This window comes from Agelaius phoeniceus, chromosome 19 (genome assembly GCF_051311805.1).
Source record: "Agelaius phoeniceus isolate bAgePho1 chromosome 19, bAgePho1.hap1, whole genome shotgun sequence".
Lineage (NCBI taxonomy): Eukaryota > Metazoa > Chordata > Aves > Passeriformes > Icteridae > Agelaius > Agelaius phoeniceus.
In genome coordinates this window covers 4,259,505-4,286,626 of record NC_135283.1, presented here as the reverse complement: position 1 = coordinate 4,286,626, position 27,122 = coordinate 4,259,505, and the positions used below count along the sequence as shown (strand labels likewise).

The 27,122-nt window shown below is 50.4% G+C and overlaps 1 protein-coding gene across 1 annotated transcript in view; it reads left to right on the top strand.

Annotated features, from left to right (window-relative positions):
- Positions 1 to 26,426, top strand: part of MGAT5B (alpha-1,6-mannosylglycoprotein 6-beta-N-acetylglucosaminyltransferase B) — an 80,303-nt gene extending 53,877 nt beyond the window's left edge. The window contains exons 9-17 of the mRNA XM_054645317.2: positions 5,119 to 5,250; positions 6,584 to 6,717; positions 8,975 to 9,105; positions 11,349 to 11,504; positions 13,093 to 13,239; positions 17,042 to 17,158; positions 23,469 to 23,543; positions 23,964 to 24,238; positions 25,777 to 26,426. Coding sequence (XP_054501292.2) covers positions 5,119 to 5,250; positions 6,584 to 6,717; positions 8,975 to 9,105; positions 11,349 to 11,504; positions 13,093 to 13,239; positions 17,042 to 17,158; positions 23,469 to 23,543; positions 23,964 to 24,238; positions 25,777 to 25,975 — 1,366 coding nt within the window. The 3' untranslated portion in view covers positions 25,976 to 26,426. The remainder of the gene's footprint in view (positions 1 to 5,118; positions 5,251 to 6,583; positions 6,718 to 8,974; positions 9,106 to 11,348; positions 11,505 to 13,092; positions 13,240 to 17,041; positions 17,159 to 23,468; positions 23,544 to 23,963; positions 24,239 to 25,776) is intronic.
- Positions 26,427 to 27,122: the final 696 nt, after the last annotated feature.

Here is a 27,122-nt window from a genome sequence, read left to right as displayed (position 1 = left end):
AAGCAGGACAGAAAGTCGAAGAAAATGGGATTTGATGCCTCTTGGGGTCAGGGCTTTACAAAGCATTCCTGGAGCTTAATTGCTCCTGTGTCAAGTTCTGGACTCTTAATTCTAGTCCTGGCAAAGTGCTGGATTTGCAGCACGTGCCTGTACCCTGTGCTGGCAGCCCTTTCTTGCTGTGGCCAGTGTGTGGTTTGGGTGCTGAGCCGCCCTCCCTGTGCTGGGGTGGGGAGGATGGAGCCTTGGAGCTGTGGTGGGACTTGGCTCTGCTCCCCCTGCCCCATCCCCTCTCAGTGCCTGGCACACAGTGAGAACTGTGATTTTCCTGCTCTTTCTGTGCTCACTGAGGTGTGCTCAGGCTGCAAAAAGGGCTGTTCAGATGGAAACACCATGTCCAGAAAGCACATTTCTGATTGTCTCCTGGCAGATTAAAGCCATCTTTCTGTCTCACATCTGTTCACATGAAAACCTGCACCGTGCCCAGGCTCTGGCTTCACTCCCCTCGCCAGCTGGCAAAACCAGTCCTGCTGTTGTGTGGGAGAGAAAGGAACTGCTTGTGGAAACAGCCAGAAGTGCCTGGTTCCGTGTGATCCTGATGGAGCTGCAGGGAAAAGCTGTGGATTGATCAGCTCTGCACCACTGGGGAGGAACTTTCAGCCTTTACCAGGTGCTCCTGGTACTCAAATCCAACCTGGCTTTGGGCACTCCCATGGATGGGACAGCCACAGCTTCACTGGGCAGCCTCTGCCAGGGCCTCACCACCCTCACAGGGGAGAATTTCTTCATTTTTTTGGAGCTGCTGGAGCAGCTGGGACAGCAGGAGAACAGCCCATCTGTCCCAGGGTCTGCCCAGGCACTACCAGCACGTGAGTGCTCAGTTTCTGCTGCTCCCTGCAGGAATCCAAGTATTGATTTCTCCTTTCCTGGGAAGTTCCTTCATATTTGCTGAATCTCCAACCAGAAAGAAGTGTTTGTTCTGGCACCGTCCTGTGCATCTCCAGGTCTCAGAAATAAATAAAAGGATTACTGAACTTCCTCCCTGGATGGGTAGGGCTGTGTCATACAAGATCAATGATGGACAGAGAAACAGTCCAGGTGCACCTTGCAAAAGTGAAACCATTGCAGGTGCTGAAATTGCTTGGAAATCCTGATTTCCAGTGAGTGTTCATTCTAGCAGGGAAAGAGCTGGGGGCACAGGGCAGGCGGTAGGATGTTCATTTTGTGGCCTTAGATTTGCACTTGTTGGTTGTGATGGGGTTGTCACAGACCTCTGGGAGCTGCTCAGGCCTGGCTCTGGCACCTTTAATCCCTGGATAACATCCCTGTGCCTGCTGGGCTCTTGCAGCTGAGGGAGCAGTGAGAACAGGATCCCTGCTCTGTTCTCAGCCTTGCTGATGGCAGCAGATGTGGGCAGAGAAGATGCAATTAAATATAATACAAAATATTGGCCCAGGCTGCCAGGAGATGCCCACGAGATCCATTTAGTGCTGGATTTCTTAGCACCAGGAGTGATAATGCAGAAAGAAACTTTGGGTTAATTTGAAAATAGGTCAATGGGATGTAAAGATAACCCTGCAGTCATCTGACTCCAGAGCGCCTGCACCATGCCCAGGGAGGGGACGGTCCCCTGGCTGATTAAAGTACCTCTGAGAGGAAAATAGCAGGACAAGAAGCTGCTGGAGATTTATTCTGGAGTAGGCACAGCTGGTGGAGGCAGCTGGCGGAGAGGCGAGCTCGGCATCCGCTTGGATCGGAGCCGCTCCGGCTGCTCCCTCCCGGAGAGGAGCCAGGGCTCAGCTGATCCAGGATTTGGGATGGGACAAACCTCTGGATCACCAGCCAGAGGTGCTGAGCTGGTCACCACCCATGGCTGGCCTGGGAGGGGAGGTTTCCCCAGCAGATCCCTGGGCTGTGCTGGCGGCGAAGGCGGCGTTTGCGCTCATCAATTTTATTCGCGTAATTTCAAGCGCCATTAATAGTACATGGCACGAGGAAAAATCAGGGAAATTGCACTCCAACCATGAGTGAAATTGGGTTTAGTAGAAAATTAGTTGACTTAACTGGCAAATGATGAAAGCCTGAATAAAGAATGTTTAAATAAGAAGGAATAAAAAAAAAAAAATTCTCCCCCCACCCCCATCTCAGAGGTGCAGGCTGGATTTGCATGAGTGGAATATTAAAATCAGTGGTGATAAAGTGTTTAGGGAGGATAAGGGGGGTAAATGCAGAGATGTTCTGCTCAAAGCACTGCTCCTGCTCTCAGAGCTATTCCAGCCACGCAGCCATGGCACAGGGAGTATAAATGGATGTGGCAAGTCCTGAGCACCTGGAGAGGGGATGTGTGGCAGATTGTGCTGCTGATGGGAGCTGGGAGAGTCAGACCTGCTCTTCCCAACTGGTGGGAACTTTTTTGGAGGCTTCAGTATGAGTTACACTAATTGCTGCCTCCTGCAGCCCCTCGTCAAGCTTGGTTAGGGCTTCCTTAAATTACAGATTATTTTGTAGTGCAGTGGCTTGTGTGACATGCTGCAAGCACAGTGTAATGGTTTGGGGATTTTTAGTTAAATACAAGGTTTATGGATTGGTTCCACCACAGTGCAGGTTGGTGTAAATCATTGTTTGTCTGTGACTGAGGAAAAAGCAGCACTGTGTGAGCAAATGTGTTGTTTAGAATTCCATCTCTACAAAATCCTGGCTTAAAAATTCCCCTTCAGCCTTCCCGGGAGACTGAGTCTCCTTGGTGCCCTATTTATTGTACCGAGGTGGCTGTGGGAGGTGAGAGCCTTTCTATTCCTGCCATCTTCCCAATCAGTCCTGTCGTGTAAAATTGTGCATAAAAGTGACAAAACTGCAACCTGTTCCCCCTGCAGCATCCCCGGCCAGGCTGCCCTGAGCTGATGCTGAGATTCCTTGTGACAAGAGCAATGAAGCAGCTGCAAAAGCAGCTCTTTGTCTTAAATTGAAATTCTCTGTTTTTCCTGCCTTTGGCCAGCAAAGCTGTTCCACATTTACACATTTTCTGGAGTCCCTGTCATGGTCAGGAGTTTGGGGTGACCCTGCACTGGGTCAGGTTGGTGTCAGGTTGGGATGGGGGTTGGAAGAAGGATCTTGGTGCTCAGTGCTCAAGGACTTGGAGACACATCAGAATCACAGAAAGGTTTGAGTTCAGAGGGACTTTTAAAGCTCTTCTGGTCCAAACCCCTGCAATGAGCAGAGGCATCTTCCTCCAGGTCAGGTTCAGAAGAAGAGGGAGGTGTGGCCAGGAGCCAATCAAGAGCCCTTTATCATATTTCTTATGGCCAACAAATTTCTGGCTCTGTGTGGCTCCTTCTGATGTTAGTGAGAGACTGGAGAGCAAATATTTGTGACAGTTGTGTCCCTTGGTTTTCCCTGGATGGGAAAGCCATTGATTCCCTCTGGAAGCAGCCATGGGATTGAAAGGTGAAATGCTGAAGGGCTTGGCAAGGGCTGAGGACCTTATGGAAGTGCTCCTCAGAGGATGGACCCTGGGGCCATGGGTCCATTTGAGCTTCAGCTGAGGAACAGATAAACCCCAGGTAGGGCTGGAAAGGGAATTCTCAGGTTCAGAAGGGAAAATGCTGAGAAATTGAGAGAACCAGTAAGAGAAGTCACAGAGAAGGAAAGATTCAAAGCCTGGGAGTTTAAAGCCTGACCAGAACTTTTATTCCTTAAAGAAGAGAAAATACATACAGGCATGGCTGGGATAAATCCCATCTCCAAATAGAGGTTTGGAGTAAGTGAAGAACCCAGAAGAAAACAAAGACAGACGTCCTGGCAGGCAGGAGCTAAGGGTGAGATTTCACAGTGTCTGAGCTCAGACTTGTGAAATAAACCAGGAATTCCTCAGCCTTGTTGGAAGGACTGAGAATGGAATGGGACAACTGCGTGGTGGGAGTGAGACAGCCTGGGTGGACCAAAGCAGCTCAGCTGTTTGGTTTTCCATGAGGATGCTGCTGCTTTTTGGGTGTGAGTGGAGTTAGCAGGATGAGGAATTATCATCTTTAGGAGGAAAAACAAAATACAGGAGCATTAAAGCTGCAGAGTGAATCAGCCTCTGAGCAAACTGGCACTGGGAAATCACAAGTACAAGCAACGTGGATTTTTGAGAAACCTGCTGAAGCTGGAAGGTGTCACAGGGGTGGTTTTTTTTTTTCTGAGAAGGAGGAAATATGGTCCAGACAAGCAGATGGGCTGTCAGGCTGACATCAGTGGTACACTTGGTGGAACAGCTTTGGAGAGAGGGATTCATCAGTTCACAGAGGTAATTGGAAATGGAAGGAGACACACCACAGGTTTAGCAGCCCTGTATCTTGCTGGATTAATCACATCTCACTCTGGCAGCGAGGTAACTGATGGTCTTGATAAAGAGATTAGTGTCAGTCGAGTTTATCTGGATTTTCATAGTGCATTTTATCCACTGGAGGAGGGCAGAAGGGGTGAGTGTGGCTGTTTGTAAGGAACTGGCTGGAAACCCCCTGAGTGAGACCCAGGGCCCAGCTGCCCTGTTTTGTGGAATTATTTCATAAATGGGACCAAAAGTGAGAAATATGAATGAAATGTGCCCAGCATCCAAGGACAGGCATTGCCAGCAGAGGCAAGGAGAAGCTGAGAGTGCTCTGGGATGTGATAGGTAGAGGAGTGGAATAAGAGACATTCCAGGGTGTGCTGGGAGGGATGTGGAGCTGGGAACAGGGAGCTTTAGGCTCAGCTGGGAACCTTGCAGGCAGAGAGGAGAGGAAAGATGTGGCTTTACAAGTCTGTCACTGGTGTGACTGCAATGAAAGTAAACGAAATCTGGTGTCTTCAACAAGAGAGGTCCAAGGGAGGGTGTGTGGGGACTGGGATGCTGGAGAGCCCTGGCTGGGAATGCTGTGCCTCACAGTCCATGTGGGAGGAACAGGAGCTCAGCTGGAGCAGGTGCAAAGATGCGGAGGGACCAGGACTCTCCAGATCTTTGGCCTGGGAAATAAAAACTGGGGCGAGGAGAACCATCTGCCTCCCCTCCATCAAAGAGGAGCTGTTTGATGGCTCCTGCTCAATGCCCAGCAGGGAAAGGAGTGTTGGTGCTGGGGGCTGACCCCTCCTGCTTCTCCCCAGTCACTTAGGGGTGCCTCCAGGACGGGGGAACTGCCCCCTGACCAGTCCTCTGCCTTTTGACCTGATTTACACTGACTACCATGGCCTCCAGCAGATGAAGCAGCACATGGGGCTCTCCTTTAAGAAATACAGGTAAGCAAAGCCACTGCCTGCTCTTGATCTCCATTTCATTAATTAGCAAGCAAAGACTAATGGCCAGCCCAAGGAGCCAGACCTTTTGATTTTACCTTTGATTTTTACCTGCCTGGTGCCTTGCTGTGTCCCCTGCTGCCACAGCATGAGACATTCTGAGCCTCAGGTATTTAGGATAAAACCTCAATAAAAGAGAGAGAGTTGGGGAAAGACCAAATCTTGCATGTGTGCTTCCATTCCATTCCTGCAGCCAGGGGTGGGCACAGCATGGAGGGGAGGCTGAGCCTTGGGAATTTGTAAGGAGCCCTATCCCTGGCTCCTTGAGCATCAAGACAAATGTCATCATCCCCTGGTACATCACCAGCCTGGAAAATCTGCGATTTAATTTAGTGCTGATAGACCTGCTATTTATTACATTTTTTCCCATCTCTTCCACTATCCTACACAATTTTATTAGAGAGAAAAATGACAAGCTGCGTTATTGCTTTTATTATAAATGCATTTCCTTTGCATTCAGCTTGTTTTGCTCTTCCCTTGCTTGTTGTTCCTCTTCTGTCCTCAGCCTTGTGCTGGTAGTGCCTGCCTCAGCATTCCCAGGATATTGGGAAAGGCATTGATAATAAACTTTTGGGAGGTTCATTATTCTCACAGCTGTCGGGCAGCTGAGGGTCCTGCAAAGGGAAATTGTCCTGCAAGGAGGGAACAGTGCTGGGAAGGGCTCCTTGGGATGCTGCTGCACCCTCTTTTCAGGAAAATTAATCCACAAACATCAGAGGTTTATGTCCAAAAAGGAAACAGAGGAGTCCTTTAACCTTATTTGAACAAAGGGAGAGGCCATGGGGCATTCCCCTGGGGTCTGTCTAATTTTTGGAAGATGCAGCCTCCTTTTTATCCCAATTTCCTGGCCACATTTCCCTTCTCTCTTTCCCTATTGACAGAGGTACTTGAGAGGTACAGACTTCCTGAAATGCCTGAAACGAAAGATAACCCTCTAATGTACAACACTCCCTTTTAGTTTTTAATTCTTATGGAATTTATGGGTTTGGTTTTTTAATTCTTATGGAATTATGGTTATGTTTCTTTCATCTTTCACTATCCAGTTTCATTGATCAGCAAACCTAAAGTTTATTTGTAAAGGCAAATATGTTTTTTCCATTAATCAATCAGTGGAATCCTCCCCATTGTTTCTTTGATCTCCCAGTGCTGGTTTTATGTACCAGCAGACCCACAGCTGGTTTGTAAAGACAAACCCCTCATTCCTCTCCCTCTGCTCGGGGTGCAGACAAGGGGTCCTGGGGACAGCAGGTGTCCTCAGGGGGTGTGTGCCCCGCAGGTGCCGTGTCCGGGTCATTGACACCTTTGGGACAGAGCCAGCCTACAACCACGAGGAGTACGCCACGCTGCGCGGCTACCGCACCAACTGGGGCTACTGGAACCTGCAGCCCAGCCAGTTCATGACCATGTTCCGTGAGTGCTGGTGCCTGGGGGGCTGCCTAGAACAGGGGCTTGTCACAACCTGCTAGAACAAACGGGGGTCGTTATTGTGAACTCTTGCTGGAGTTCAGGCTTGTAAGAATCCGCGTCTCTCGGGCTGTTGTTTGAGTCCACTCCAGCTAGCTGTGGATCCTGGCTCACACGGTCTTACATGGACAAAGCAAAAGATGGGAAACGCTCTTCTCCACGTGGGGACAAGTGTCCCCACTTCATTATTATTGCTTATTATTTATTTATTTATTATCAATTTATTATTGTTTATTAGCTTGGGAGGAGACACTTCAGGCTCTGGCGACCTCCCAAGTGGAAAAGAGAGTGTGACATTCTTGCAGGGGACCTTTATACCCAAGGAATGGGGGCGGGGGAAGAGGACCATAGCCAATGAGATACCATTGAGGAGGGGTGATGGAAGGGGTAACCAGGGGCCAAACCACCAGGGGGTACAGCACAGGAGTGCATGAGGGAGAGACCATGTGATGGGAGAAGGGAAATAACAATCTACGTGACTTAACATACTCAGTACAAATTTCCAATCACCCAGTGCTGTAGCAGGCCCCAGGGAGTTGGCTTGGGCCCAGTGGTGGGCCAAGGCTTAACAGTAGGAGTTGCTGAGTCATGATGAGACAGCAAAATAAGCTCCTGTCTTCTGCCTCTTGAACCCTAGCTTATCTCTGTAACCCCATAGGTCATTTTGCCCCTAACCCTTACTATTGGACAAGTTTGGATCCTCCTATACCCTATAAAAAGGGGCTGTTTTAGCCCATTTGGCAGAAGAAGAGCTGTTGCTGGAACCCTTCACAGACCCCTCAATAAACCATTGCTGTGGAACTGCCAGGACCCTTCTTCTCCTCTCTCACATCTGCTTCTACCCCTAGCCCTACGGCGCCCTAAGCAAGCAAGCAAAGAGCTGAAATCCTAAGAGAGCTGAGAATCCCTAAAGAGCTGAAATCCACTAAGCTTGCTTAGGGTAGCCAGCGGCTACGAGCTGACTGGGTATTCGGGCACTCTGTCCCCAAGAGGGACTGAGTTATCCAGATGGGCCTGCCTTGCTCGGGGCTAAGCCTGATAGGAGGGCTGGGGGCCCTTCACAGTGCAGAACAACAACTAAATAAACTATTTAGTGCAATACAACACAGGCTGTCCCCAGCAGGCTGCACACGGGTCCCAGATGTCCCACACGGACAGACTGTCCGAGCTCCCAAGCAGTTCTTAGCCGCAGGCAACCTTAAGTGAGATCAACTCTTTAGTGATTATCAGCTCATTATGATTTCAGCTCTTCAGCTTGCTAGGTGGCTAGGCAGGCAGAGGCAGGGAGAGAGAGGAGAAGTCTGTGTGGGGTTCCACAGGAGCATCTTTATTGATTCTTCTGCGAAGGTTCCCAGTGACAGCTCTTGTGACCGTGTTTGCAGGGGTCCGAGGATGAGGGAAGAGATGAGGATCTGACTCCATGTTTCAGAAGGCTTGATTTATTATTTTATGATATATATTCTATTAAAACTACTAAAAGAATAGAAGAAAGGATTTCATCAGAAGGCTGGCTAAGAATAGAAAAAGAAGGAATGATAACAAAGGCTTGTGGCTCGGACAGAGTCCAAGGCAGCTGACTGTGATTGGCCATTAATTAGAAACAACCACATGAGCCCAATCCCAGATGCACCTGTTGCATTCCACAGCAGCAGATAACCATTGTTTACATTTTGTTCCTGAGGCCTCTCAGCCTCTCAGGAGAAAAAATCCTAAGGAAAGGATTTTTCATAAAACATGTCCGTGACAAGCTCTTCTGCCCGAGCTGGGCAAAAGCAGCTCTTTATATAGGATTCAGGGGTTTTGGAAATGGTCCAATAGCAAGGGTTAAAGGAAAGTCTTAGAGAGAGATAAGCAGGGGTCCAAAGGTGGAAGAAGGGCTTCCAGCCCAGTCACCATGACTTGGCATTTCCTATCTTAGGCTTCTGACCACTAGGGAGCCCTTGCAGGCTCAGGGCCTGCTACAGGTCATGATGGTTTGTTCACTGATTTCAGAGTGCAAAAACTACACAGAGGGGATTTCAGTATCAATCAAAATGAATGCACCTTTATTGAGTGCCCACAGCAAATGGGATAGAAGGGTTGGAAAGGAGATACAGGATAGAGAGAGAGAGAGAGAAAGACAGAGGGTGCTGTATTCCCACCCCTGGGGACATCCCAAAAAACATCTCTCCAGCTGCCTGTCTCCTCCCCTTGGTGCCCACAGCTCACACCCCTGACAACTCCTTCATGGGCTTCGTGTCGGAGGAGCTCAACCAGACGGAGAAGCAGCTCATCAAGGCCAACAAAGTCAGCAGCATGGCCGTGGTGTATGGCAAGGAGGCCAGCATCTGGAAGGTGGGTGTCCTTGGGCTGCTGGGGTCAAGCCAGGCAGGCAGGGGTAGGCACAGGCAGGGCTGGGAGGTAGCCCCAGCCTCTGGATCTCACCCTGAGCTGTGGAGGGGCAGATCTGGGTGTGTTCATGGAGAACCATCCTTGTCCTGGTCCTGGGGGAGGAATGGGACACATCCAGAACCTCCGACAAACAGGGAGAGGCTGGTGGGACACCATTCCCTGCGCCTTGCTCTGGGTGATGCTTCCTCCCAGCAGGCTCTGAGGCTGAGGATTTCATATTGATGATTTTATGTAATTAATTACAATGATTGCCACTTATTAATTGCAGTGATTGCTGCATTATGATGGGGATAGTTGGTGTCTGCTTTCAAGCACTCTGTGAAAAGGGGTTGTGCTCCCCGAGCCTGAAACACCTGTGGGTGTCACTGCATGGGGACAGCCCCTCCAGCCCCCCAAAACACCCCCCTGCATCTCCAGAGGGGCTGTGCATGCTCCCCCCACCTTATCCAGAGCTAGCAAGCTGCTTTTCCTTCCAGGGCTGTAAAAAGGAGCTAATTCTCATTGTCTGTTGATTTATTTCTATTTTTCCCTCTGTGCACCGCCTGGGGCTGCTCCAGTTGCAGGTACTGTACCACACCAGCTGCTGCTGGGCTTTGCCTCTGCTCCTCTTCTCGGGAGAGAAAAGGTTTTTGTCAGACTCGACTTTGCCTTGACGTGGGCTGGGTCCTCTGGAGCTGCTGGGATTGATGTGGGTTGATGCAGTGGGGGCTGTACCTCCTCCCCTTCCCAGCTTTCCTGATTAGCAGCTGCTAATTAGCAGAGAAGCTTGTGGTGAGCCAGGACCCAGCCAGGCTGTCTCCTCTTTACTGATGTTTGTGGGCTTTCCATCCCTGTCCAGGTCTGACAGCAAATCCCCCCTGCCTCTGCCTGGCTTGAGGGCTCCCTAAAAGCCCTACTGAAACCCACTAAATCTCATTTTAGGAGAGCTGCAACATCTTGTCTTATTTTTCTACCATTCCCCTGCCCTTTCTTATCCAGAAGTTTCCTTGGAGCTTAGTTAAGGTAATTTGGGAAGGCACTAAAGAGAGTTCAAACCCCAGAATGGACATTTCCCTCCACCCAGGGTGCTACAGGCATTTGCTGTTTTGAGTCAGAACTCACAAACAGCATCAGTTTTCCCCAAACTGCATATTTGGGGTCATTTATTGCTGGGTGAAGAGGCTGGGGCTCCTTGAGGCCAGGCTCCCTGGCCTTTGCTTCCCATCTTGTACACTCCATGGAATAAAAAATGGAATAGATGAGTTTTTCCTTATTTTGAGTGATTTTGAGGTCTAGAAAGGCACAGACCACCTCCATCTTCTGGAACCAGGTGCTCATTTACCAGCCTTGGACCAAACACCCTCTCCAGAGCAGGATGTTTTTGACATTTAGAAACATTTCATTAAACCTCCCTTCCCTTTATTTCTCATTTCCTACCCCTCTGAACTTCTTGCCTCTGGCTCACAATAGGAGCTGGAGTTTTAATAAGCTGGGAAAGCCTTAGAGCCTTGGAGGATTCCAGGGATCCATGGCTGAGGGCAGAAATTCAGCATTTGAGGAGGCTTTAAGGCATCATACACAGAGTTTCCTCAAATTCCCCATTTAGAACTCCTTAGTCCCCCTGGTCTTTGCTCTTTTGGGGCTGTTGCAGCACTGGAAAATCCAGCATCCAAAGGATGGGCCCTTTGTGGTTTATTGAAGCAAAAAAATTCTCCAGTAAAGAAATTGTTAAAAAGAAAGGCTGCTTTGGAGCAAAAGGAGGGAAGCCTCCAAGAGAAGAAAATTGATGACCCCTTTCATTTTCCAGGTAGTGAAATGGGATTAAATCTGAATAAGAAAATCCTTGGAATTTATTACTTGGAATAAGAGGCTATTAGCAAGTTCAGATTCCTTCTGAACCCTCTGAAGCCTTTAATTCAGCAGCTCCAGAGTGGAAGTTGCCCTTGGAGGGGACAGGGGAGGCAGGAACCTGATGATCAGAGTGATGGATCCTGCAGCCATTGGGTCTCCCAGGAGCCTGGGGCAGTCCAGGATGTGTTTCCAAGGAATGAGGAGGATCAGGTGGGGATTTTGCACTGCTGTGGGTCTGCCTGAAGCATGGCAGGTGCTCTGGGACAGCAGTTTGAGAGTTAAACCCCCCCCATAACCATGGGGAGGAGGTCAGACCCATCCTTTGGTGTAGTTCACATGCCTGCCTTCCTCCCCAGGGCAAGGAGAAGTTCCTGGCCATCCTCAACAAGTACATGGAGATCCATGGCACTGTTTATTATGAGACACAGAGGCCACCTGAAGTGCCAGCATTTGTCAAGAACCACGGGCTGCTGCCCCAGCACGAGTTCCAGCAGCTGCTGAGGAAGGCAAAGGTGGGTGAGGCCATGCCAGGAGCCTGTCCCCCATTACCTGTGCTCCTCCCAGGCCTGCAGGCACTCACAGCTCCACGAGGATAATTAGGCAGGAGCCAAGCAGAGCACATTTCAGATCAAGATGTGTCTGAGGAGTTTCTCCTTGCAGACTGTCCACAGGCAGAGTGCAAAGTTTCCTCATTAATTCATTTATTGCTGAGTGGGGTGGGTTTGTTGGGTTTTTTTCACCTTATAGCTGTGATAAAAATAAACCAGATTCTTGGAGTGTGTGGGTGTGGGCACATCCCTGTTACCTTCAGCTGCTGCCTGGAGGAAATATTCCTGATTTACCAGCCCAAACAGCTGTGGCAAAGCAATGTTGTTCCATGCAGGGCCAAGTCATGGTTGTGAGCACCATGGGGGATCTTGCAGCTCCTGGAAACTCCATGGATGTGCAAAGTGGGCTGTGGTTGATGGACTGGGGTTGTGTAGCCTGGAGAAAAGGAGACTCAGGGATGACCTTATCAACCTGTACAACTCCCTGAAAGGTGCCTGTGCTCAGCTGGGGCTGGGCTCTTTCTCCAGGCAGCACTGACAGAACCAGAGCACACAGCCTCAAGCTGCACCAAGGGAAATACAGGTTGGATATTAGGAAAAAGTGTTTTACAGAAAGGGTGATAAAGTTCTGGAATGGCTGCCCAGGGAGGTGGTGGAGTCCCCATCCCTGGGTGTGTTTAACAAAGCCTGGATGTGGCACTGGGGGACAGGGTTCAGTTGAGGTGCTGGGGCTGGGTTGGACTCGATGATCTTGAAGGTCTCTTCCAACCTGGTCATTCTGTGAATTCTGTGAAAAAGGGGAATTTTCAGCATAATTTGTTGAACCCCACTAGAGGCTTGGTGTGCAGGAGCAGAGCAGCAGAGAGGTGATGCTGGTGGGTTTATCTGGGAGGTTTCCCTGTGGGAAAAATCACTCAGTCTCGGGGCCCCTCGCTGGTCACAGTGACCCCGAGATGTGTTAGAAAGTCTCTTTTCCCAACCCGGTGCTTGAAGAAGGAGTCAGAGCTCTTCAGTTCTCAGTTTCAAGGTTCCTTATCTATAAAATATTTTCTCCTGCCCTGCTGAGGTCCGTCCAGCAGGACAGTTCCAGGCACTCTGCCTGCCCCCAGGGTGGTGTTATGTCTTTATACTAAAAACTACGTGTGCAATATTTACAATTACTTTCCAATACCTATCACCTATGTTAGACAGTGAGCTTCTACTCTAAACCAGTCTAAAAGTGCCAACATCACAGCAGAAGATGGAGGCCAAGAAGAAAAAGGAGAAAGGCTGGACATGCCCAGATCCCTCCATCTTGCCCCTTGAACCCCCATTCCAGAAACCCCAAAATCTACGTTTTCACCCCATGATAAATTCACTATTATTCTACTTAACTGTTGTGGCCTGCAGATCTTCATCTAAGGTTGGTAACTTGCTCCACGGGTCATAATCAAAAGCAGAGGCATTTTGGGCTCTGTGCCAGGGTCTCTGAACCCCCTGGCAGGGGTCTTGGCTGCTCAGGGGGGTGTCCTGGGTTCCAACAACTCAGCAGCTCTGTGTTTGTGCCTTGCAGCTCTTCATTGGCTTTGGGTTCCCCTACGAGGGCCCGGCCCCACTGGAGGCCATCGCCAACGGCTGCGTGTTCCTGCAGGCGCGCTTCAACCCTCCCCACAGCTCCCTCAACCACGAGTTCTTCCGCGGGAAGCCCACGTCCCGAGAGGCAAGTGTGGAAAACACTCTTCACTACTGGAATATTACCAATACAGCTGGATGGGACATGCCTGAGCTTGACTGGCTCTTGGTGCTGAACCAAACAGCGGCACTGTGGTGTTTCACCCCAGAGACACTTTTGGCCACCTGGATGTGTGGTGTTTCACCCCAGAGACACTTTTGGCCAGTTGGATATGTAGTGTTTCACCCCACAGACACCTTTGGCTGGCTGGGTGTGTGCTGTTTCACCCCACAGACACCTTTGGCTGCCTGGGTGTGTGGTGTTTCACCCCACAGACACTTTGGGCTGGCTGGGTGTGTGGTGTTTCACCCCACAGACACTTTTGGCTGGCTGGGTGTGTGGTGTTTCACCCCACAGACACTTTTGGCTGCCTGGGTGTGTGGTGTTTCACCCCACAGACACTTTTGCCTGGCTGGGTGTGTGGTGTTTCACCCCACAGACACTTTTGGCTGGCTGGGTGTGTGGTGTTTCACCCCACAGACACTTTTGGCTGGCTGGGTGCTGCAGTTGGCGCTTGGGGACAAGTCCAGGCCTGCAGGAGCTCTGGTGGTGGTGGGATGGAGCTTCCCCCCATAACAGGGGCTGCTCCTCAGGTTTCCCTCTGGTAGAGAAGCTTTGAGGCGATGGTGAAGGAAAGGAGTCGGTTCTGAGGGAGGGTTTGGATCCAGAGCTTTATTCTGGCCCTCAGGCCTCTGGATCCAGCACCAGCTCCAACAGAACTCCCTGAGCCCGTGGCTGCTGCTCCTTTAACCCCGGGGAGAGGGGCAGGGAAGGGGCAGGGAGGCACCAAGCAGGTACATAGAAGGAGGTCTCAAGGGACAAAGGACACCTGGGTGGCCCAGTGCCCCCCAGGGGTAGAGGGCATCCTTTGAATCTGCCAATCACTCGAGGCCCTTCTGGAATTCCAGGACTGACAGACAGTGCTGGGAGGGGAAAGGAGAGGTGACCGACACACCTGGGAGGGAATCTGCAGGGGAGGTTCTGAGGTAAACCCTGAAATCACAACAGTTCACTCTGCTGTAAACATTTAGAAAGTTTAATAAGGGACAATAGGAGACAAAGACAATAAAGCAAGGATTTACAGCCAGGTGCCTCTTTGCACTCAGCCAAGAGCACACCTGCTAATTTGGAAACACCCTTTATTGACCATTTCTATTGCATCAGCCTATGACATATTCATAAACAATTTAAATACAATATATTTATGTTGTTTTATATTTACTGTTATATTTATATTGTTTATGAATATATGCAATGATGCAATAGAAATGGTCAATAAAGGGTGTATCCAAATTATTTATATTTACATTTACATTTATAGCTATATTTATATTTATGTTTATATAATTTAATATTCACTATTATATTACTATTGTTTTTATTTTTATATTATATTTTTAATATTTACTAATAGTAAATATTAAAAATATAAATATAATAGTAAACTTTTCTCCAAACTAGTTTACATATTCCCAGAATTGTTTAGCACAGCTCCACCTCAGATCTGCCTTTTTAGAGCATGCATATTCCTTGGCTGTGGTTTTAGTCCATTCTTATCATCACCTTCAGTTTTGGGCTTTACTTTCTACCAATAGTAAGTGTTGGTACTTGGCATATCAGTAGCAGGGTCCTCATCATATGTTCCTTGGATATTATCCCATCCAAGCAGGTATTTTAATACAAGCATATCTATATCAGCTATTTCTAAGTTTCAGTTAACAACAGAAATAAATCTGTATCTTTATAGCAAAGTTACTTTAGCCCTGCACATATGGAATCCATTTTAATATTTGCAAAAAGCCAATATTATAATATATATCTATAACACAAGTGTGGTGTGGGGGCTGCCTGGAGCCACCCTCTTGGCACCAGGCCTTGGGCCAGCTTGGGGAAGAGCAGCTGTTAGGCTGAGGTTACTTTTTTTGGAGCAAGATTTCCTCTGAGCATGTCTGCAGATGGGGTTCCTGTTTGGGGATTTGCCTTGGATAGAAGGGGCTGTGCTGTAGGTTTGGGGTTTCCAAGGAGAAGGAGCAGGAAGCAGGAGCCTCCTGCAGACCCCCAGCCCCTTCCCCACCAGCCCAGACCCACAGATCCCCACACCCTGCTCCCAGCCCAGGGCAATGCCCCCTGCTCGTCCCTTTGTGCCCCCAGAGGGACACCAGCACCTGCACAGTGTGCCAGGGCTATGAAATCCCTCCCAGGCTTGCCCAGCGCTGGGAATTCAATCTAAGTAGAGCAGGAACTCTTTAAAAGTTAAAGGCTTGGGAAAATTGCCTCTTTTATTATTAATAAAGTGGATAATGCAGTGCAAGGCTCCCTCACCGAGCAGGGAGTGAGCTGGGGGCTGTGCAGCTGGGCTGGGCTGTCCTGCCCCCCTGACTGCCCCATGCACCCCTGAATTTGGTGTTAATTGTGCAGCTGGGCTGGGCTGTCCTGCACCCCCTGACTGCCCCATGCACCCCCAAATTTGGTGTTAATTGTGCAGCTGGACTGAGCTCTCCTGCCCTCCTGACTGCCCCATGCACCCCCAAATCTGGCGTTAATTGTGCAGCTGGACTGAGCTGTCCTGCACCCCCTGACTGCCCCATGCACCCCCAAATTTGGTGTTAATTGTGCAGCTGGGCTGGGCTGTCCTGCCCCCCCTGACTGCCCCATGCACCCCCAAATTTGGTGTTAATTGTGCAGCTGGGCTGGGCTGTCCTGCCCCCCTGATTGCCCCATGCACCCCCAAATTTGGTGTTAGCACCCATCTGGGAGGGGCTGGGGCTGTACCTCAGCCTGGAGCCAGGGTGAAGGCTGTGAAATGCCTCGGGGTGTTTCTGTGCTGGAGGGGAAAGAGGTGATCAATCTGCAAGGAGAAAGATGAGAAAGGACAGCAATGAGGGGGATGAACCCCACAGCTCCTCTCCTCCAGCTGGCAGGGGCTCAGGCCCTTCTGAAATCTTTTATGGTGCCCCCAAAACTTTCAATTAACCTTCCACTATATTTCATAGTATCAAAAACAATAACCAACTCATCATCACTCCATAACTAGCTCCAAACAAACATAGAATTAACCCCAGAACTAACCCCCCCTCCCCAAAAAAAAAAAAAAAAAAAAAACCAAACAAAAATACAAACCTTGATGATAAATCATTGTTTTCTGCTCAGCAACCTCTTTCTTCCCTTCCCAGAGGAGATCAGGGCTGAACAGGCACCTCAGGGCTGAAACAAAAGAGGTAGATCTCCAAAAATCACCTGTGTGGGCAGCCCAGGGAAAAGCAAGGAGGTCAGTACCTGTGGAGTACCAGTGTGTGGGCTGCCCATGGCATCAGGGTGAAGCAGCTTCCAGCACTGCCCTCTCCCAGTGCCAGCCTTTCCCAGCCTTTCCCAGCCTTCACTGGCAATGGATTTTCTCCCTGCCTTGTTTCTAGAGCTGGCAAACCTGGGAGATGTGGTGCCTTCACACAGTTCCTGCTTTGGGGGTTTTTACCATCCAGACCCACAGAATGGCTCAGGCCAAGGGTAAATTGTTCCTGTGGTACAGAGTGGAGACATTGCAGGCAGCCAAAGGAATTCAGTGGTGTTGGGAATGGGGCACCCCAACCCAGTGGGAATTACAGCACATCATCCTGAGGCTGGGGAGCAGCTGGATTCAGAGGAATCCATTTTCCAGCACTCCCTATTGCAGTGGGTCAAACCCCACTGTGTCTGTGAGGCTGCTGCTCCTCTCTGCCAGCCAGCTGTGAGCAGGAAGCTGCAGCCATTTCAGCAGGGATTGCAAAATCCAGCTGGCACCTCTGTGTTTCAGGTGTCCTCCCAACACCCATATGCTGAGGACTTCATTGGGAAACCCCACGTGTGGACTGTTGACTACAACAACTCTGAGGAGTTTGAAGCTGCCATCAAAACCATCATGAGGACACAGGTGGGGCTCAGAGCAGTTTTGGGGTGACCTCCCTGCTGCTGGGTTTGGGCAAGTGTCTTGGTTTGAAAAGACAGGTGTCTGCTAAGGAAGGCAGGAGCCTCCCTTGAAATGGAAAATGTAACCCCCCTCCCTCTGAATTGTTATAATTTTGAAATATAATAATAATAATAATAATAATAATAATAATAATAATAATAATAATAGTTGTTATTATTATTATTATTTTGACATTTTGCTCTCAGGCAAAGATATGGGAATAGGAATAGCAGTTCTTTAGTAGGAAAAAAATTAAAAAGAAAATATAAAAATTACAAATGCAATAATACAAAACAGCACTGCCAGAGTCAGACCATGCCCTGCCCCCTGTGTGTCAGGGGGTGGCACAGCCCCATCCCATGGGGGCTCAGCCCTCCTGCAGTGCCAGCTGTGGCTCTGCTGGAGCAGGGATCCTGCACAAGGGGGGAGTTTTCCTCTGCAGCTCCAGGGCTGCTGCAGATGGGCCTGGGCTCCCTCTGGCCATGCAGGGCAGCAGAAGCTGCTCCTCTGGCAATGCCCTGGGCAAAGGCTGCTGTGCTGTGCCAGCACCTCAGATTGGATCCAGGTAGGAATGCTTGGCTCCTGCCCTGGGCAATGCAGCATCTCCCCATGGGATGCTGGAATTGGATCAGCCCTGCAGGGACACTCAGTGGCCATGGACAGCAGAGATCTCCTGGAGAGAGGGCTGGTTGTGGAAGAGATAAAGAAACCTGCCCCATGGACAGCAGAGAACTGCCCCAACTCTGACAGAATAGAACACACACCCCCATTTCCAACCTAAGACACCAAGCAGCAGCAGATGTTGGAGCCTGGCTCTCCTTTTCCTTTCCTTTCTCCTTTGGATGTTTTGGTTCCTTCCTGCAGCCCCAGGGGCACAGGTGCTCCCACCTTCCTTTGGCATCATAGGTGTTTCCCCAGAATCCCCTGGGAATCCTGTGGGCAGGCCTGGAGCAAGGGGAGGCTGAGATAGGGTTTGGGAGCAGCAGGCTGAGGTTGCTGCAGGTGGAGAGCAGTTCTGGGAGCTGGTGTGATAACAAAGATAAACCCAGAGAGCTGCAACCCTCTGCACCTGCCTTACCCCCACTTCACTGATTGTTTCCTTTGGACAGAGCAGATCAATGGGAATAACTTCAGGAGTTGCCTCTGTGAGGAAGGGGAGAACCCAAGGGAAGGCAGCACTCCTGCTGTGCCCACTCTGGAAACACTCCTCATGAATATTTAGCTCCCTCCCTGTGGCAGGAGCCTTTCAAGTTGTCCAAATTATTAAAGTCTGTTTTCCTGGAGGGGAGGAAAGTATTGATAGCCATTTTTTCTGGCCATTTGCTGAATGAGAAGGGTCATCCTTGCTTTTCCCTGCATTAGAAGCTGCAGAGGGGGATGCCTGTGGCATTCAGGTAACGTGGCCATGCCATCACCCTGTGTCTCACCTCTTCCAGGGTGATTACTGCAGCTTTTCACCTCATGTTCATTTTCTCTGTGAGTTTGTAAAGACTCATCAAACCCAACTTAAGAAAACAGTTGTTGTTCTGCAGATTCATTCCCGTATCTCCATTAGAATTAAATTAAAAATAATGACATCCCTGCTGCTGTGCTGCCAGGCCAGCTGTCAGAGCTTGACCCTCCACCATCTGGGCTGGAGACAGCCCTGAAGTGAAGGAATTGCTGTGGGTGGGAGGCTGGGAGCTGTTTTGGGAGAGAGAAGCAAATTTTCACTTTTTCCTGAAGAGAAGAAAGAAAATAGTGAAGCCTGGTGCTGCTGTGCTGTTAAAATGATTAAAGAATGGTGAGATTGAGGATGGAGGAAAGGGCTGTGCTGGTGCCTGGGCAGCTGAGCTGTGCTGCTGCTGTGTTGACTGGATGGGCACCAGGTCATTTAGGTGTTTAATGATCAGGTTAAAAATGAAAGAACTAAAAAGGATTTCAGGGAAGGGTTTTGTGGCATAATGGGCACTGGGCAGGAGGAGCTGGTGTCCAGAACTGGGCACTCACTGGAGTGAGCAGCTGCTGTGCCCATCCCTGGTGTGCCCAAACCAAGCTCCTGTCTCAGCTCTTCTCCTCATTCCCACTGTCAGGAAAATTAATCCACAAACATCAGAGGTTTATGTCCAAAAAGGAGACAGAGGAGTCCTTTTACTTTATTTGAATAAAGGGAGAGGCCATGGAGCATTCCTCTCTGGGGTCTCTTAAATTTTTGGAGGATGCAGCCTCCTTTTTACCCCAATTTCCCGGCCACATTTCCCTCTCTCTTTCCCCACTGGCTGAGGTACTTGAGAGGTACAAACTTCCTGAAATGCCTGATACCAGAGATTGCCCTCTAATGTATAACCCTCCCTTTTCATTTTTAATTCTTATGGAATTGATGGTTTTTCCCCATTGTTTCTTTCATCTTTCAGTATCCAATTTCATTTATCAGCAAACCTAAAGTTTATTTGTAAAAGCAAATATCTTTTTCCATCCATCACTCAGTGGAATCCTTCCCATTGTTTCTTTCACCTCTCAGTGCTGGTTTTATCTACCAGCAGACCCTCAGCTTTTTTGTAAAGACAAATTCCTCTCACCACTCTGGGATCAGGACCCCCACTCTGTAGTGCCCTCCCACAAATCATCCCAGCCTCTGGAATTACCCTCAGCTGCTGGAAGTCCTAAATTTGCCTCAGATGAACAAATCCAGTCACTGAGGCCCATTTGCATTGTGACACGAAGTCACTCTGGAGAGGAAGAGATTCCTTCCCACCAAGGAGTTAATCCCCTACTCACCTCTCTGGGGTTTTGAAGAAATTGTAGAAATCCTCCCAGAGCAGAGCAGGGAGTGAGTGTGAATAACTTACAGCAGCCTCTTCCCACCCCCCAATCCCCCCCACCTTTTTTTATCTTTTAAATGGAAAGGTCTGCTTTATTAGAGATGCTGTCAAGGCAATTAAGCCTAAAAATTGACCTAGCTTACAGGTTTAAAAGCCTTATTATGGGCTTTGGCTCCAGGGGTCCATGGGTATCTTGTCTTTAAAATACTGTTTGTTACAGCAGGAATTGAAAACAAGGGCATTAGCAGGAGGAGCAGCAGAAATATTGTAGCTGGGCAATTTAGTGTTCCTGTTCCCAGCCAGTTACTGGAGTTCAGAGAAATTATTTTACTGACTCCTTTTTTTTTCCCCCCCTCCAAAGGCAAAATGGGGTGTTCTGTTATTGGAATATCTAATAAATTTGTCTGTGTTTCAGAATAACCACCATCAATTTATTTTTTTTTCTGTCAAAACATTTCATTTCAAAATTACTGGAATGAAATACTATGGTTTTGTTTCCCATCTGCCTGCCTTTGTTTGGAAATACCCTGCCAATTTATTGAAAGGAGTGCTGGATCTGAAATGATGCATTTCCCTTTGCTTCACTAACTCAGACAGATTGAACCTGAAACACAACATTTTCCCCGTGAAAACATTGAAAATTGAAAACTGACCTGAAATTGATTTTATTTAGGGATTTTTTGTTGTCGTATGACTGAAAAATCACATATCCCACAGATGTTTTGCATCTTCTAGGGCCAGAACTCAGTAAGACATTTTTGGGGATTTGACATCTTGTGGGAAAACTGGCTCTGCCATCAGGTGGAAGCTGTGCTGGGAGCCTGTCTGGGAATTTGGGAGCTGGTTGATGAAGCTGGCAGTAATCCTGGTGTGGTCGAGCTGACAACAAGCTTTGGTCCCAGGGGGATTTGCTGATTCTCAGCAATATTTTAATGTCACTGCAGCACCCCAATTTCTCCTGCTGCATCCTGGGGCAGGCTGTGCCATCCCAGAGCTGCTGCTGGGCTGGCAGAGCTCCCCTGGCTGCTGGCTGTGTGCAAACAGAGCAGTTGGGATGCAGCCGGCGTCCCTCCAGACCCAGTTCTGCCTGAAAGAAACTTCTTCCTTCTGGAGGCAGAGCTGAATCGTGCCTTGGGTTTGCAATCTGTGTTTTTTCCCCCCCAAGAACAGCCCTTGTGCTGCCCTCTCTCATCCTTTTGGAGGTGGCACCCGTTCCAGGTCACCCTCCAGCTGCTGGGCAAGGTTTTTGGCAGGCTGTGACTCTGCCATTCATCTCTCTGGGAGCAGTTCTGGGTTTCCCTGATGGTTTGCATCCCTGAACTATTTATAAGGAAGATTAAAACCAGGCAAGCACCAAACCCCTCTACCCCAGAGATCAAATCTCAGCACAGGAACAGGGGGCAGAGAGACAAGAGGTGTCCCCTTGGGACAGGAGATGCTGGAGGTTTGTCCCAGTGATGGATTCTCTCTGTTATCCCGGGGTGAGAGGCTGGAGAAGGAGAGAGGTTTGCAAGCACCACCATTTTCTGGGCCTTCAGCTTTTCCCATTGTCAAAACCAGTCCTCACACAAGCAATTTAATAGACCCAATATTCTGGTGTAGTGAAGGGAGAAGGCTTCATTATATTAAAGTCAAACATACAGGACTATAATGGAAAATTATACATTTCAGACTATGCCTGAAAGAGCGGCACATTAAACATCCCAGTGAAAATAGCTGGTTAAAATGTTCCAGCCTGCTGTTACGTGCCAGCACTGAATTGCATTATTTTTCTACTTATTTGTCTGATGACATTCAGATTTTTTTCCACCCTGCTTTCTTTTCCTTTTGAATGAAGGATACTTCATCCTCCCTTGCAGCTGGAAATGCAGGGCTCTCATGGTGGCATTCCCATGGGACACCATTCCCATGGTGGCTGATGGAGAGAGCACTGGGGCTGGGAAGCTCTCCCAGCTGAGGAAAGGATGGCAAAATCCATCTTTCCAAGCCCTCCATTCCCTCCATGCCATCCCATGCATCATTCTGCAGGGATCCCCACCTCAGAACCCCCTCCTCCTCCTCCCTCCCAGGGCTCTGGGGACATCCTGAGCTCCCAGCTTGAGGAGTGCCATTAACAACATGGCTGTTGAGAAGAGGCTGAGCCTGTCAGATTTTAATTAAACAATTATCTCCTCGAAATTGGCATTTTCTCAGTCCTGAGTGCACGAGCTGAATCCTAACAAAACCTGGAGAGGAGAGCAAAGGGAAGGAGAGCCTTTGGGGTCCCCCCTGAGAGGGAAAGGAGCAGGGGCTGCACTGGGCTCCTGATGCCCAGGGATCCCCCTGGGAGCCTGTGGAGAGGTGGGATTGCACCTGGAGCATCACCTCTGGATACATGTGCAGGCACAAGGAGGGTTTGTGTGATGTGCTGCAGCGTTTTGGGGGACGAGGCTGTTTCTGGAATTATATCTGCACTATGCCTGGCAAAAGGGGGTCCTGGGAAAAGCCCCCCCATGAAGGCAGTGTTGGGATGAGACTGAGCACTGGTGATGCTGAGCAAGGGGGGGTTTATCTCCTCCAAACTGATCCCAGGCTGCCCCAGCCTGGCTCTGAAACTGAGACAGGCAATTTTGCTTTCAGAGGACTCTGCCCCAGTTAACTGAGAGCCCATCAGGAATTCAGAGGCAGGATTGGTGCCTGTCACTGTGTCAGCCCTGATTAGCGTGCACATCTGTAATTAGATGAAGCAGCTGTGATTTCCAGCCTGCCTGAGATCTCAGGTGGGATATTTATGGCAGGGAAATGCTTAGAGGGTTCTCAGCAGACTGAGCCTTTGAGCTTGGTTTTGACAGGTACTTCAAAAGGAAATAGCTATTTTGGAGGTGCAGAGCTCAGAAAATAGAAGCAGCAGTGTTTTCTGGATTAATTATCTATGGGTGGTTTTGCTTATAATCCTCCTGAATAAAGCTCTGCAGAGATACACAAGGGGAAGGGAGGTCCCAGGACTGGCACCAACCTCCTGCACCTCATGTAACATCTCTGTGGAAAATAAGGAAGTGTGGAAAAATATGTCTTCCCAGGGTGGAAAGTTCCTTAAAAAAATAATTTTTTAAAGATTGCTCTTCCCTTGCCCACAGCTGCAGTGAGTTTTGTGAGCTGGAACAGTTCATGCTTTAGTTTGAAGTGACCTATTGGATGAAAACTGATTTGATTGTATAACTTACTAAAAGTGGAGAAAAGGGAGATTAAAGTGGAACAGGGATGATTTCATTTTCACCAATAGGTCAAACCCAAAGTACTCCTCTCTCTTTATCACTTTATAAACCTCTTGTGAGGTTTCTCCTGCCCTAGGATTCTTCCCTGCTTGCTTTGGTGGACAGACACGAGTCGTGGGCTTTGGTGGGTGGGAGAGCCATGCCCAAGGTTCTGCTGTCTCAGGGGCAGGGCAAGGCTGTCCCCAGCTGCTGCCTGTGCTCTGCTCTTGCCCTTCACAGGTGGACCCTTACCTGCCTTACGAGTACACCTGCGAGGGGATGCTGGAGCGGATCCACGCCTACATTCAGCATCAGGTTGGGGAGAATCCCTGTCCTCCCTGGGGAGCCATCTCTGTCCTCATGGCCAGCTCTCCCTCTTCTCCCTGGGGAGCATCCCTGTTCTCCCGTGGGCATTGTGCAGCCAGTGCCCTGATTGCAGAGAGCACCAGGAGATGGGGCTCAGGGAGGTTTGTCACAGGCCAAAGGTGCTGGGGGTTGGTGGTGGACACCTGGGGGTGCTGGGGCTGGGCCCTTCTGCTGCAGGGAATGAGGCAGCACTGGGAGAAGAAGAGGTGAGAGAAGCAGAGGTTCATCCCCCACAGCAGGAGATGCCATCTATGCATGCAGGTGACCTCAACCTGACGAGCAAAGTCATCATCCCAAGTGTCCTCCTGTCCCACCAGCAGCCTCCCTTCCCCACTCAGAGCACTGACCTGTTATCTTCTCTACCACCAGGATTTCTGCACCACATCATCTCTTCCTCTGTCTCCCAAGACCAAGACTCCTGCTATGCAAAGCCCTCCAAGCCCGCTGGCGCTGTCCCCCAACTCCACGCACCTGGTGTGGTCCCCCAGCGCGGGCTGGGCCCCTCAGGTGTGGCCCCCGGTGGCCTCGCTGCAGGTGTGGGTGTCGGAGCCCCAGCACACGTGCACGGACACCTGCCGGCGCCACGGGCTGGTCTGTGAGCCCACCTTCTTCAGGTTCCTCAACAAGGAGGAGGTGTTTCTACAGTGAGTTGGGGCCTTCTCAAGGAGCTTGTGGGGGGCCACCAACCAGACGATGTTCCCTTTGCTCCCCCCATCCCCTGCACCCATTTTCCTCATGTTCCCCCTCCCAAAATCCCAGTGATGAGCCCTCGTGCCCACATGCTCCCTGTTAGCTGGGATTAGCCAGAAAACTGAGGTGGGCATCAGCAAAAGCCCCAAGGAGCAGCAGAACTGCCCAGTGTGGATTTTAACACCCCTCCCCTCCCAGATGGAGCAGCAGCACTGGCACTGCCCTCCCACCAACCCTTCTCAACTGATGAGTCCCTCATCAGGAACCTCCCCAAGAAGGACAGAAACCCTTCAATGACCCCCTCAACGGCCACTCACCTGACCTGCCCACCTTGCCTTGGCCCCCAGGCTCAGCACTGAGTATGAGATGAAGGCAGTGCAGGCAGGGCTCAGCCTCACTCTTCAGCTGGCAGCAACAGCGTTTCCAGGCATGGTTCCGCCTCTTTCCAACCCCATTCCTCTCCACCTCCCGCGTGCTCTCTCCTTTTTAATGTCTCTCTCTATAAAAGTGCATTTTGAACACACAGTGGTGAAGTTCTAATAGACTATAAATCTGCCACCGGGCTCTGTGCTGCTCTCTGGGCAATTTGAATGCGAGCGTTGCCGGAGCTGTCACGCTGGTCAGGCAGGCGCCGCGTGTCCCGCTGACATTTTTATGTGATAAATTACAGCTGGGGCCTGCCTTTCACTCTTTCCTCCTGCACATCCTCCTCCAGACCTTAAAATGAGCTGGCTCAGGGACTTGTCAGCTGAGAAGGGTTGGTGGGAGGGCAGTGCCAGTGCTGCTGCTCCATCTGGGAGGGGAGGGGTGTTAAAATCCACACTGGGCATTTCTGCTGCTCCTCGGGGCTTTTGCTGATGCCCACCTCAGTTTTCTGGCCAATCCCAGCTAACAGGGAGCATGTGGGCATCCCCTGATCCCCTGTCCCTTCCAGGGAATGTATCTACAGTAACATACAATAACATAGAATGTTATCTACATCCATGGAGCTCTGTCCATGGACAGAGCTGTTGGTCTGCAAGGGGCTGTAAGAGACCCATTGAACTTCATGAGCTGGAAGGAACCCACAAGGACCAATGACTCCAACTCCTAAGATTTGGGTGGGGTTTTGTGGGTGATTCTGAGCCATCTGTGGCTTGGGATGATCTCTGGGCTGCAGGGTTGAGTTGCCAGGGTCTCCCCTTGGTCAGCAAGGGGCTGTAAGAGACCCATTGAACTTCATGAGCTGGAAAGGACCCACAAGGACCAACTCCTAAGATTTGGGTGGGGTTTTGTGGGTGATTCTGAGCCATCTGTGGGTCGGGGCAATCTCTGGGCTGCAGGGTTGGGTTGCCAGGGTTTCCCCTTCTTGCGTGGCGTGTTGGGCTGGTGACAAGCCCTCACATGTAGCCAGGGGGTGGCAAACACAGATCAGCAAAGGAACCTCCCCAGGAAGGACAAAACCCCTTCAATGGGTGCTCACCTGACCTGCCCACCTTGCCTTGGCCCCCAGGCTCAGCATCGCGTGCGACAGCACCGAGTACGAGATGAACCACCTGTACCCCGCGGTGGCCGAGAACGTCCGCGAGTGCTACCTCCAGAAGGAGCCGCTGCTCTTCAGCTGCGCTGGTCACCACGCCAAGTACCGGCGCCTCTGCCCCTGCCGCGACTTCCGCCAAGGACAGGTGGCTCTGTGCAGGGACTGCTTGTGACACGGCGTCCCCACCGCCCGGGGACACCGGCACCGGGTGGCTTCTCCTCAGAACTCCGCGGCGGCCGAGGAGCTGGGACGGGTCCCTCGCGGTGGGTGAGCCGGGGCTGTCAGACTCACCCTGGGGCTGTTTCATGTCAGACTCTGGGGCTGTTTGATCCACCAGCCAGCTGTGAATGACCCTGTCCTGAACTTTGGAGTCATTTTCTTCCCGAGGAGCATCGTCCGAGCGCATCCTGGACCGAACCCACCTGGACCTGGTGGCGCTGGGATGGGGTAGTGGGGAGAGAGGGGCTGGGGGCACCCTTCCCCTCCTCTGGCGATGGGACAAGCCACCAGCAGACTGCAGTTTCAGGGTTTTCATCTTCTTCAAGCATCCTCAGTTGTTTTATTTATTGATTTTTTTAACCCTCCCCCTGACAAGTGGTAAATTAAAGGGGAATCCACACCCAGCCCTTCTGTGGGAGTTCTTGGGCAGAGCTGCATTGAGGGGGGACAGGGGTGATGCTGGTGGCTGTTGTGGGTGTGGAGCTGAGGGAGGACAAAGCACAAGGAGAGTGGCTGGGTTTGATGGGCACAGTGGGGCATCCCTCGTAGCCCCAGGAAGAGACAGTGGTGGGATGGGGCTGTGGGAAAACTGCTGCTCCCCAGGCAGGGCAGAGGTGCCCAAAGTTATCCCCCCAGCCTCCAGGCTGCTCTTCACCCTGCTGGGCCATTCACAGAGCTGAACATCCCCCCAGGGATGGTTGCAGGAGGAGGTGAGGACACAGGGGCTGCTGAGTGGGCAGAGGGGAGGATGTGCTGCAGCACATGGAGGGAATTCCTGATGGGCACTGACTGAGGGCAGAGCAGCTGAAGAGCAACATCCTGACTGTGTGCCCCAGACGCTGACAGCACAGCAAGAGGTGAGCTCCAAGCAACCATCTTCCATGGAACTCTTTGCTTCTTCAACTTCCCTTGGTGCTGTTCCTCTTGCTTTGGGGGTGGTTCCCCCTCCGCTGCCCATGTGTCCCCTCCTGGCACATCCTCTGGCTGGGCTGGTGCTGGCTGGGGTGACCTGGTTTGTTCTTGTAGGGCTGCTCACCTGGGCAAGGAGTTGCTGTAAGGTTGGTGCTGAGCGCTGCTGCTGTTTGCAAGGTTGAATGGGG